At 37.4% G+C, this 12,929-nt stretch overlaps 1 protein-coding gene and 1 long non-coding RNA gene across 5 annotated transcripts in view; one reads left to right on the forward strand and one right to left on the reverse strand.

Annotated features, from left to right (window-relative positions):
• Positions 1 to 12,929, forward strand: part of LOC138742360 (uncharacterized) — an 83,085-nt gene that overhangs the window by 47,970 nt on the left and 22,186 nt on the right. The gene's annotated exons all lie outside the window — the stretch shown is intronic.
• clstn2a (calsyntenin 2a) overlaps positions 1 to 12,929 on the reverse strand; it is a 453,983-nt gene that overhangs the window by 15,486 nt on the left and 425,568 nt on the right. For all 4 annotated transcript variants that reach the window (XM_069896652.1, XM_069896653.1, XM_069896654.1 and 1 more), the window contains exons 13-16: positions 11,097 to 11,305; positions 2,752 to 2,922; positions 1,582 to 1,727; positions 1,257 to 1,389 (exon numbers count right to left, since the gene is read on the reverse strand). In XM_069896652.1, coding sequence (XP_069752753.1) covers positions 1,257 to 1,389; positions 1,582 to 1,727; positions 2,752 to 2,922; positions 11,097 to 11,305 — 659 coding nt within the window. The remainder of the gene's footprint in view (positions 1 to 1,256; positions 1,390 to 1,581; positions 1,728 to 2,751; positions 2,923 to 11,096; positions 11,306 to 12,929) is intronic.

The raw sequence follows: 12,929 nt of genomic DNA on the forward strand, positions 1-12,929 counted from the left end.
CTGATGAAGCCAGTCACTGAATTTATGTACTCCTCTATGTTTACATGACTGTTGTAGGTGGCTGCCTACCTGAAACAGGTCCAGTTCGCAGTCTCAAAGCAGTCCTGTAGCTTCTCTGTGCACCCTATCCACCACCCACGCCCGCCCCCGCACCCTCCCAGCCAGGTCCTGATCTCTCTGCAAACTGGCTTTGTTTTTTTTTTGTTGCAGTTTAGCAGGACTGATAAATGATCAGAGTATCCAAGGTGGGGAAAGGGGCAGCATTGTAGCGCCGGGTACATAGGGATACAACTGATTACCATTTGCGTACTCAAAATAAGTGAGAGAACACTTGTGCATGAATGACAAGTGACAGCAATGCTACAACACCAACTAGTCTTTCAATGAAAATGGAGTTACGCAAGAAGATCTGCAAATGTTGGCATCAAGTGCAATACACAAATGTGCTGGAGAAACTCAGCAAGTCACACAGCATCCATGGGAATTAAAGGTAAGCAACGTTATGGGCACGGGCCCTTTGTCAGGCATAAGAAAAAAAAAACTGTTTTTTTTCTGATGAGAGATCTTTAGAACTTGAATTACAAGTTTCATAAAAAGGTGTCTGTAACGTGTTGATACTGTACATTACAACTATTCACAACAGAGAAAGGTATAATTTGTTATTCTCTAATCAACAAATTAATTAAGAGTGCTGCCCACCTACGTTGCCTTCATTGGCTTTTTGCATAACCTTCTGATAGCCCTGGATATTTAATTCCCAATGATCTCTACCCTGCAGCTGCATTTCTATAATGGCCCTTTTGCACTGATTTGTGCTGTAGCTCATTGACATTGTTTCCATAATGTCCCTGCTTGTTCTCTCATGTTTATAGTGGAGCTTGTGAAGAAAGAAAGTGTAATACAAGCTAATGAAATTGATTACCTAGCCATGGCTTGATTAAATACATTGTGCAACATGGCATAAATCGGGATCTTTTGTTCTGAAAAATTAGCAAGCACTGCTGTAAAATCAAAGTCGGCAACAATCTATATCAATAACAGATCTTAATGGAATGATTTGTCAACAGTGACCTCAGAGATGATTCAAACTTCAAGCAAAATTCAAAAGAAAGTCACAAGCAATCAGATGCAGCAGGCCAAAGTATCCAAACTGAAATCTGTGGCCCTGACGATGGCCTGTATAAATATTACTATCTCCATTTCATTAAACAAAGTCATTCACTTTGTCTTTCTTTTCAAGGAAGCTGTTTCATTACCTGACTTGTGAGCAGTATTAAGGTTATGACCTGGGAGATCAGGCAGTGAATGATGGATTGACTGGAGGAACTGAGGCTGAACCACCACATGATTAACATGGTCCATAAGATTAATGTTGTGCAGAACGTTCACCTAGACAAAGGAAACCAAGGTGGTCAATAATTAGCTTGTCAAATCAATTCTTCCAGCATGAGTAGTGACAGTGTTCATGCATATTGCTTACCAAGTAAATTACTTACAGCACTCCTGGATTGAATGGCTCTGCTTTTCGACTCTAATACATCAACTCTCTTCACACTCATACCAGAACTGCCTGTTTCTTACCTCCAAGTTGAAATCATTGCTGGTGTAGCGTCCATTGAGCTCTGAGCATGTCAGCTTAAACTTTCGACCAAAAATAGATGCGGTTTCCCAGTGACGGTATCGAACTTTGCGAAGAACATGTTCATAGTTTGCCATGGTGTCCACACCTAATGGAAAGCACAGGTCCCTACTGTCAGGTTGAGGCGGCATTGTGACACACTATATACAGAAGGTATCAACGTGTATTTTCCAAAACAAGCCTTGGTGGTGATGGTGGTGGGGTGGAAAAAATAAATTGGATTTGTAAAGTATCACAAATTCTATTGTAATGCAAACATAAACATTACACTTTTTCACTATATGCCAGTGATGTATGTCCCTGTAAAGGTTAAACCCTGTGTTTTTGATTCTTAGTTAATTTTGTGCCTGACTCTTTAAGAGACTAATGTTTGTAGTGTTACCATAGTGACTATGATGTAATATGTCATAATATCCACCCAGGCTAATTGCTTGCTTTTATTTCTGTAAGATGTGAAGGAAGCGTGAGCACGAGAAATTTTTCTTTGAATTTTTGTATCAAAGTTTTTGTATCTCTTTTAAGCTTTTGTATCTTTTTATCTCTATACATCTTTGTATCTTTATACAGTAAATGCTTTGTTATTCACCATTAAGAAAGTCTTGTGGTGAAGCTATGAAAAATGTTTATCTGTTCTATCAATGAATTAAAACTATATAAAGTAACAGCCATAGAGTTTGATTTATTGAATTAAAGAGATAGAATTTTGGGATATTACAGCTCACACTTTGGAAGATGATACTTTGAAATTAGGATATATTAGAATAAGGAAAGTGTTGTCTATAATCCTAAGAGATTATGAGACTACTTGCTCCTCTTCATGCTCATAGAAAGTACAACCTGTAGTTGTATAGTGGTTGCATATTTATTGCACCAATCTATGATCTTAAAGCTTGCTATTTCAACTATTATTGGATTGATGATTACAGATATTGGTACTTACCATTAGGGAAAATCTAAAAAGTGATAATATTATCAACATATAGTCAATAAAAGTAGTAGAGCAGTATGCCAAGCCAATGGTGCTATTAAAGTGTCAGCCAATTTGAAGGACATAACTTAATTTTGAACTACATTTTAACAAGTATTGTTTGCACAAAAGAAATGGCAGTTACCATAAATTGACATCCCTGCAGTGGAATTTGTGAATTCAAGATGCTTTCCATGCAACTCAATTGGTTCCAGTTCCAGACATTCCTGTTCTGAATTTAATTCATCCCCCGTAATCAAAATATCACAGTAATCCAGATTGTGAACAATCCCTTCAGTTCCATAAGGATGATGAGCTGCAAAAAGATTTTTTTTACAAAATGTTGGTAAACATATACAGATGCATGAATACACTTATGTTTGTCACAAAAAAGATCATAAATTGTTTTACTTCTTAATCGAGTTACAACATAGCCAATGAACTCAACAATCCTGGTATTTCAGTCCAAGAGGCTAAAAAAATAGCTGGCATTCTAAAACTTACAATAAAATGTTACATTTAAAAAAAAATACTGTATCAGATCATCATTTCTTCCTGTGGCCTTTGCACAGAGACAGACAGACTAGGGGACACAGTAAATGTTGATATAACATTTAATCATTTGATGTAATTTTTAAAGCAACAACATATAATAACAGATACTGTGTCTCTATTCCAATAAAGAAAAATAGAAGGAAACCTCTGAAATAAAATCAGATTATGTAGCTTAGGCCTGTGCATCTAACTAAAACCACCCAAATATGATTCTTGGTTTGCTGTTTGAGTAGCTCACATATGGACTCAAATCTGGCAGAAATTGCTCAGATAATTGATGAATCCTAGAACGTGTTAAATTCCACACTAGTTGTCATGCTTATTTCTTCCTTTGCTACCTTGCCTTTGGCTGGATCTGGCTTCTTAAACACAGTCTGTAAGAGACATACATTAGGTTTTGGTAAGCTTTTCGCTTTGAGTTAACTAATTTTAAAAAAATAATTTGTTTACTGTATTTGACGGCATATAAGACTCCCCTTTATCCTAAAAATCCACTCCAACTCTCCCCCTTCTGTGTCTTATATGCGAAGGTGACATTTTGGTGCTGCCACTTTGCACACCGAAATACAAATGTACTGGATGCTTTTATCCACAAGGTGGCGACAGGAGGAAAGCACTCAAGCTACTCTATTACATAAAAAACTAAAAGTCAAAAGTATGCTAAGGACCAGGGTGATAGAGCGGCAGCTAAAGTTTTTCAGCAAAAATGGTATGTGCATGGAGAAAGCAAGAAAAACAGCTAGAGACTGCTAAAAATGGTAAACGTAACCTTCGTTGTCCAGCCCCACATTGGCTACAACTTGAGGAGGAGTTAAAAAAAAAACTGGGTGTTAAATGATAGAGGTTCAGGGAAATGCATTTCTACCAAGATGATAATGCATGAGGCCAGGAGATTAGGAGAAGAACAATGGCATCAGGATTTTGCAGGTACAGAAGGTTTGGTGACACTGGTTCATGAAAAGGCAGGGTTTATCAATGTGTACAAAAACATCGATTGCACAGAAATGCCAGTGGATTATGAAGACAAAACATTAGAATTTCATCATTTGTAATATATGCACAAAAAAATTGTTTTGAACTGAGCCATATAGGGAACATGGATGAAGTTCCAGTAAGATTCGATATACCATCCAACAAAATTGTGAGTGTTAAAGGAACCAATTGCAGCCTTTCAATGTGTGTATAAATAAGCCATTTAAAAATAGCATGAGGGAACCCTGGAACAAATGAATGGAAGAAAAGGACCGTGAACTAATATGAGCAGGAAGAGTGAAATGTCCCACTATTACACAGGCATGGGAGTGGGTGAAAACCTCTTGGGATACTGTAAGAGCTGGAATTATTGTTAAGGCTTTTAAGAAGTGTGAAGTTAGTAATACCCGTGATGGCACTGAGGATTATGCATTATTTGAAGACAGTGATACCAGCAGCGGTGATGATGAGTTTTTGAGCTTTGATACCGATTAATGTTTAGGCTTTGAAGATGATTAAAGTGATATTTCCCAAACCTTTCATTGTGTTTTTGTTTATGATAGTTAATTGTTTTAGTTCTCTTATAAAATGTTTTCTCTTGTTAATTACAGCAGCATTATTATTAAAACAATTTTTACTGTTGTCCTATTTGCATGTTTTGTCCAAGTTCACTAAAACAATTTTTTCCTCTTATATGCTGAAAAAATATGGTATACATTTTATTTGAACTATCTTGTATTTTCACTGACAAGGTTTTGGTCCACCTTCATTGAAATTTGAAAATGTTCCTAATTGCTTGTTTTACTGCTATTTTTAGTGACATAAACTCGTTTCTTTGATCTAATGATATTTTTTGCCATGACTGCACCACATTTTGTGGGGTTTTTTTGTGCCTTCTGTAAACTATGTATTTATTCTTTAAATGTTAACCATTTCTTACTGCAACTATTCTCTAATCTACCATAGGCAACTCATGCCCCACATCTCTGCAGTTTCTTTTTTTTTCAGACTGCAGGTCATCTCTGGTGACTAAGTAACTGGCGCATTCATCCAGTTGCAGCGATTAATTACATTGAAGCACACTTCCTTATCATGTTTTAGTACATTTTTATTTGGCCCATCTTCATAGTTCAACTAAGGCTTCAAAAACCAGTGAATATAAATTTAAGTAGTTGGTGAAAGGATCAGGGATGGAGCGGAGGGGAAATGTGGAAAATATTTTTCAACTGGAAGCCAGTCAGGTTTGGAGCTCACCATGCGAAAGAGTGGGAAGGGTGTAAGCCCTCACAATTTAATATGCAGCATGTGTAATTGAAAATCTATGACCAACAGTGCTGAAGATGAGGCCTAGAAGATGTGATTAGATTGGACATAAAGATATATTGGATTTTTTTTGATAGGCATGAAGAGACTGAACATTAATAATGGATCATCTGTACTATAAATGTTTTATGATTCTACATGCAATGTCTTTTCGAATCACTGTGGTGAAACCTTCATCATAATTTCTTGATTCTTTGACTTCACAACTGATCATCTCCCAGCAGCTTTTATTCAAGCACTGTCCAGTGACAGCAAACAATTCTTTAGTCTTCAACTGCACCACCTCAAAATTGATGCCTTGCTTGTCTCCTTCATGGAATTTTGATATCCCATTCATCTTGAAGGGATGATTTTTTTTCCCATCTATTTTTGCACACATTTACTTTCTCACAGAGGATGTTTATTTTTGTGTGTGGCTCACATTGCCTTTCAACACACTTGCAAACATTGCAGCCACTGCAGCTATTCTGCTTTTTGCCTTGCAATTCATCATATGCATTTTTTGCTGTTGGCCATCCAACATTTATGGCCTGACTTTGGATAGCTCCACAGCTTTGCATGCTTTTCTGTCTCATGTGATAACCACTTCCTAAAGATAGAGTCCTAATTCGACCAAAAATCCTGTGAAACCAACTATCTGGTAAAAAAAATTCAATCTGTTACAAAAGGTTCCCCTCACTCCTGAATGCAAGCAAGGAGATGGTAACTGTCATTTCTAAGTGTGTACAAAGTGGTTGCAATGCACCTCTTGAATTCTCTAATACCTCACTTGAGGGCTTTATTAATTAATGTGACACAAAGATACTTTAGTCTGCTCTGGTTAATCTGCCATCTGGAGTTCAATATTCACAGAGAACCCTACTTTCCAGGATCTACATTCTTTAGGCAAAATCTTTTTCTCAGGAAATCCAATGGCTTAGGTGTCTCCATTTGCCCTATCACAAAATCAGAATTTGTTTTGTCTTGAACATGTGTCATGAAATTTATTAACTCATGCCATGTATATTATCTTCAAGGGAGACCTCAACCTAAAGCTATGTTAAAATGTCAGCCTCACCATTGAATTTCAGAACATGTTGTCTGTCATATAGCTCAATTGATCCCACTTTAAGATACTGTATTCCTGTTTTGAATTAATTAATCTCCACTGATCAAAATATTGCAATAAGCCAAGCTACTTAGATCCTCCAGAATATTTGGCTCAAAAAAACAATTTATACAATAATGGAAAATAAAAATGGACCCAATACAAAATCTAAAAACAAGAATACAAATAATTTATGTACCAGGAAAATTATGAATCCATTCATTCTCTATTCTCAATCCTTTTCAACAGTGAACTCTCTTGCCTCAGTACTTCTCAATAAGATGATGAAAAATAGTCTCAAGCTAGCATAAAATACTTTATGACATAAAAGAACTTTCAGTGTTAGGGTAGAGTTTCTTATTCTGGCCTTTTCCACAGAGACAGTCATAAACTTTCTTCAAGTGGGGTAAATTACAGAATATAATCTTTACAAAGTTACCACCTTAAAAAAGCAACATCAGTACCACATATGCCACATTTCATCAGCATAAACAGTAACTCAGTAATTTCCAGCCATGAAGGCCTCTAAGTAACAAAATTCCCCTCACATATCAAATTGCTTTTATTCACTTGGATGGCTCTTGTCAGTTCTTACCCAGGCTGGCTGGATGGAATGTCACATTAAGCTGAAATATTTTCTCTTGGGCAGAAGAGTTCATACCATTTCCATTCCAGAAATGGTTCATAACCCAAGCTACAGTCTTTTCATTTTATAGTTCAACAGTAATGTCGAATCTCTTCCACATCCTCACATTGCACTGACTCACTCACAGTGTCGACTCTCGATCAGCTATTACAGAGTTCTGTGTTGTGTATTGGCCTATGTGTTGTGTGGTTTTATGTTAAAAAATGACAGTTTGCCTTAGAGAGCCAAGGTGAAGGTGGACTGCTGAGAGAGTGGGAGACAGACTGAGCATGTGCAGAAAAATTATCTAAAAAATTTCTGGACTTGGACGATAAACCACCACTGTGGGTGCTGTGGAGTGGAAGAAGGCCCAGAGCATGAGTCATGGTCTGGAGGACAGTTTAGAATGTTGGGATTTCAAAAAGGATGAACATTCCGAAGGCAGCCAGAAGGATCCGGACCAAGCCAGTTGTTCCTCTCTCTGCAAGCAGCACAAGACAACTTCGAATTTTGTGCTCTCTCTCTCAAAGATCTTTTGGCTTCAGTTTACCAAACAAATTGAATTTTGTTTATTATCTTTGCTTCAGTTGAGATCAAAGTTTTGTGAGTCTTGTGTGTTTTGTGTCTAAGTTTTTCTGTGGCTGGTTGGAAGTGTAGCTTAGACTTTGATTATGCATGTTATATTTAGGCTGGAGAATTTATTAGTTTCACACTGTTATAGAGATTTGCATAGCAACCAGTGGGCATTGTTTTAAAAGGGTTTTTTAAAATTAAAGTTTGAAGGTGAATTTTTGTTAATAAAGTAATTGCTCATCTTTACCCCTGTGTGATATGCCTTCTTTGTGGTTGCTGGTTTGATCTTGTAACATGGCTAAGCTCAACTGAATAATTATATCTAACAAAAGTAAAACATGCTTTTACATTGAACTTTTCTCATGTAAGATGTCGCAAAGCACTCAACAGCTAATGATGGCATTTTTATTTTGTGTCACAATTATGGGAGGAAACATGGCACCAGCTAATTCTCGGAGTAGTTAGCTCATGGGATGATGGGCCTATAGAACCTGCCACCCTCACTCGTCCCTCTGCCTCCCTCTCTCAACTCCACCTGCAGCAAGGACACTTGATCCCATTATCCTCAGGCATCTTTTGCACGGACCTCTGCGAGGTGTTTATTCAAGATATACTTCAATATTTGTAGAGTCATTAAAAAAAATAAACATGACAAAGCAAAAAAAAAATTTTAAATACTCTAACCTTAGTGGTTTTCAATTTTTTTCTTTCCATTCACATACCCCACCTTAAGTAATTCCCATGCCATTGGTGCTCTGTGATTGGTAAGGGATTGCTTAAAGGGGTATGTGAATGGAAAGAAAAAGTTTGAAAACCACTGCTTTAAACTATAGTAACATAACTAGAACTATATATGTATTGTGATGCAGAAAAAAACAAGTAAGTGCTTTATCAGAATTCACTTCTGTATTGCAAATCAACAAAAATAATAAAATGAATGGTGTTGCATTAAAGGAGAGGATATGGGCACAAGGCACCTCTTGTCATTCAGCTCATTTAGATTCAGAACTGTTGTGTTCAGCAGAGCAAGAAGAGGGCAGATATTTTCCCAACTCAACCCTGACTTCTGCTATGGAGTTTAAATATTACATTTACTTACAACACCTTAAAACCAATTCCGGCTATTGAAACCGGTACTGGCCTGTTACACCCAATTAACTCACTGTTGTTTGGGAAGGTAAAAGTTGGGTGGGTTCAAAGAATAGTGGGTCTGGACACAGGCTGAATGTAGAAGTAAGTTTTATTGAAATACACGCAAGGGGATCGCAACAGGGATAACACACACAAGCATTCTCAATCACACAACACAGTATAATCAGTCACATCGGTCCGAACACTACTGATACTAGCAACTGCTTACACTCTTACAAGCACAGTACAAGCCAGTTACATCAAACTTAACACTACTGATATCTGCAACTGTTTATACAGACTTATCACAACCAAGGACTACAATACATCACCGGCATTCTCAGTATAATGTGGGAATGGCTCCATTGCTATCGACAACCACAAGTGCCCTGGTCCCCATGTAATGCAGACCTTATTAATGACTCCTCCAGCATTGTCCACAGCAGGGTTTGATTCAGGGCAAAGAGCAAAAGAGGAAGAGCTACTGCACGGGGTGGACTTTTACAGTACAGTAAGCAAGAGGATTCGGCTCAGGTAATCATTAGGTGATTAAAGGGACTAATGGACAAGTGTACACTAATGGGTGAATAGACCCATAGGTGATGCAACTTCCAGCCATGAAAGCCCCTAAGTAACAAAATTCCCCTCACATATCAAATTGCTTTTATTCACTTGGATGGCTCTTGTCAGTTCTTACTCAGGCTGGCTGGCTGGAATGTCACATTAAGCTGAAATATTTTCTCTTGGGCAGAAGAGTTCATACCATTTCCATTCCAGAAATGGTTTATAACCCAAGCTACAGTCTTTTCATTTTATAGTTCAACAAAAATGTCGAATCTCTTCCAGATCTTCACATTGCACTGACTCACTCACAGTCTTGATTCTCGATCAGCTGTTACAGAGTTCTGTAAGTTTGCCTTACATCTGCAACTTCCAGATGGAGAGGTCATGTGACACTTCACAATCTGCACTCTCACCAAGTACCAGATGGAGAGGTCACGTGACCCTCCACCATCTACACACCTAACAACCCAATACATTTTTGGAGGATAGAAGGAAATCAGAGCATCTGCAGAAAACCAATGAAGGTCACGTGGAGAACATACAGTAATACTGTTGACTAAAGCCCACATTAAATGTGCCGCACCAGGCAGAATTCAAAGAAACACTGAACTTCAAGAGCAGATGGGTCCATCTGCTTTTGTGCCATTGTTGAGGGACAAATATTGACCAGGACATCAAGGATAATAACATCATTTATCAAATGCTACTTTTACTATCCTACTTGTTTACTATAACATTAATTTAGTCCCAAATCTGAGAGCAGTTTTCTAACAATTGGTACTCTCAGACATTAATTAAATTATCAATGGCTCTCTCACTCTTCCCCCTCTTACTTTACCAATAACAATATCCCTTCTCACCCTACCTAATACTGATAGCGCATCACCTGTTTTAACATTCATTCATTGGCCCTACTGGGTGCCAGTATATTTTCTATGTCTTGTATTCTCATGGTGATGAAATTAGGAATTAAGGTAATTTATTTCTTCCAACACCATGGCTATATGGAGGATTGGTAGAGGGTATTCTGGAGCCTTATAACCTGGCCATTGAAGACATGTATCAACGATGGAGCAATTAAATACTGCATTTCTCAAGAGGCCAGATTTGGGAGAGATCTTGGGAGGAAGCTATGGAGGAGAATCAGCCAGTAGTAGATGAAAACCTGGAGTTCAAAGCTTTTACATCTCATTCCGCTGATGTAAAGACTATTCATCTGGGCTCAGTCCAATTCCTGCCAGACTCAAATTCAAATCAAAGAAATGAATATTTAGATTTAAGTATAACAGAAATATAAGCCACAGACACAAGGAATCACCTCTGAAGTGCACATGCAGAACATATATCCTTTTATGCAATGATACAGTCAGTTGATAATTTAAAATTTCATGGAACTGAGTACCTTGAGAAGTTTGTACAAATATTTTAAAAGTTGAGTTAGATATACCATTACAGTATCAGCAATTATTTGTTTAAAATACCATTAGGATTTTTTTTGTCAGTAAATTCAAATTTAAATGCACAAGTTGTTGAAATTAGCACCAAGTGAAACCTCTTCAAATGTTTCAGACCCATTCACGTTTAAAAAATCTCTCCCCATCCAAATTTTCTTCTCGCTTATTTGACAAAGTTTTGTTTCTAAATGGAGAAATCAACCAACCTTTGCCGTCTTCACTTCCCCCACTTCCAACAGTGCTAATGATCCTGAGGCCTGGAAACAGTACAACACCTCTGCTGCTTTCGAACTCTGATGCTGGTCTGGAAAAATGATCCAATCCACTAATGGTAATCTTTGGTTCCACGGGTTGAAGGACTACGATGTATCCATCGATATCTGGGACATTGATGCAAGTGTCCTCACCAAAACACCTTCAGAGACAAAAAAGATAGCCTCAGCAAACAATTCACTGTGTTACATTTTAAAGTCAAAATAAAGTATGTGTCCCTGGAGGTATTAATTATCTATCTATCTATATCTATGCATCTGTCTATCTATCTATATATATTTGTCTATTCTCCATGCAAATCAATATGGAGCACTCTAGAAATGTCCAAGGAGGTTCCCTTTAACCTTTACAGTCTTATGAAGTTAAAAGTTAAAAACAAATTGAACTTGCTCCAGGGACACCTCAATTAGTTACAATGCTCTGCATCAATTTACATTCAGAATAAAAACAAGTAGCCAAACTCAGTTCAACATGGGCCCAAAAAAGCAAAGCAACATTGGCAGAAGCTCTTCACAAGCCTGCAGAGTTAGACAAAGGAGAAGGCAAAAGTCAGCAGAGGGACATCAGTCTTTCCTCACTCTTGATGCTTCCAGAAAAACAAGGAGCAGGCAGCAGGAAACAGAACAGCAGTGATAGGCATGTCACAGTGCTCAAGCCTCCAGACAAACAAGGAGCAGGCAGCAGGAAACAGAACAGCAGCGATAGGCATGTCACAGTGCTCATGCCTCCAGACAAACAAGGAGCAGGCAGCAGGAAACTGAGGAACAATGTCAAGCCCAAGAGGTTTATTTCCTGACCAACACTGGGCATCCTGCTAGTATATAAATAAATAATTAAAACAACAATAAGATTGTATGTGTGCGCATATGTCTGTATATGTGTGTGCATCTGTGTATATAGGTTGTTTGTATGTGTTCACACATGTGTATGGATAGTGTGTATAAATATATTTATACATACATACACACATTTTTTTATATATATATATATATACGTGCACACACACACACACACACACACACACAGTTGCTTTAGATGACAGTGGAGATCTTAGATTAAATTCTTTCTAATTTCTAATTATCCCTTTGATTATGCTGCAATCACCTTTTTTTTTCCTTCAAAATCCTCTATGTACAGTTTCCATGTTTTAATTTCCAGAGAAATTAACAAAACACTGATTTTTAATTTGCTGGATCTTTCCTCCTAGTAACTTGGATATGGTTAAAAGGAAAATTGTAATACAGGTGCATTATACTGCTTTAAATGACCATTTATTTGTGTTTTAAATTGCTACCTTTCTAGTTGGTGTGGCTTCTTGGACAAACCAATGAACAGCATATGGCAATATCTCAAACTCAAAGCCACCTTTTCAAGACGAAACTGATTTACTAAATATGAACAGGCTGTTTAAAGGTAAATCACGGATGGTACAAAGGGAAACATTTCAATAGAGGATTCAAGGGAGTTCTGGGCAAATATGTTCCCAGAAAGAGAAAGATGGCGTGTCATAACAATGTTAATGCAGGGAGGATCAGACAATAAAGAGAAGTTTTTGAAAGACTCTGAAATAATATAGAAAGTGTAGGAATTATATTAAAAGAGAAATTAGGATAGAAAAGAATATGAAAGATTTTGGCAAATGTTCCAAGGACATTTCATAAATATAAAACTATTGAGCAGATAACAGCAAAGAATGGCATCTTTTGGAACCAAAAAGTAACTCATAGGAGGCTGAGGACGTGAGTAGTAACTTGTGGCTGTCTTCA

The sequence above is a fragment of the Narcine bancroftii genome, chromosome 9 (genome assembly GCF_036971445.1).
Source record: "Narcine bancroftii isolate sNarBan1 chromosome 9, sNarBan1.hap1, whole genome shotgun sequence".
NCBI classification, from domain to species: domain Eukaryota; kingdom Metazoa; phylum Chordata; class Chondrichthyes; order Torpediniformes; family Narcinidae; genus Narcine; species Narcine bancroftii.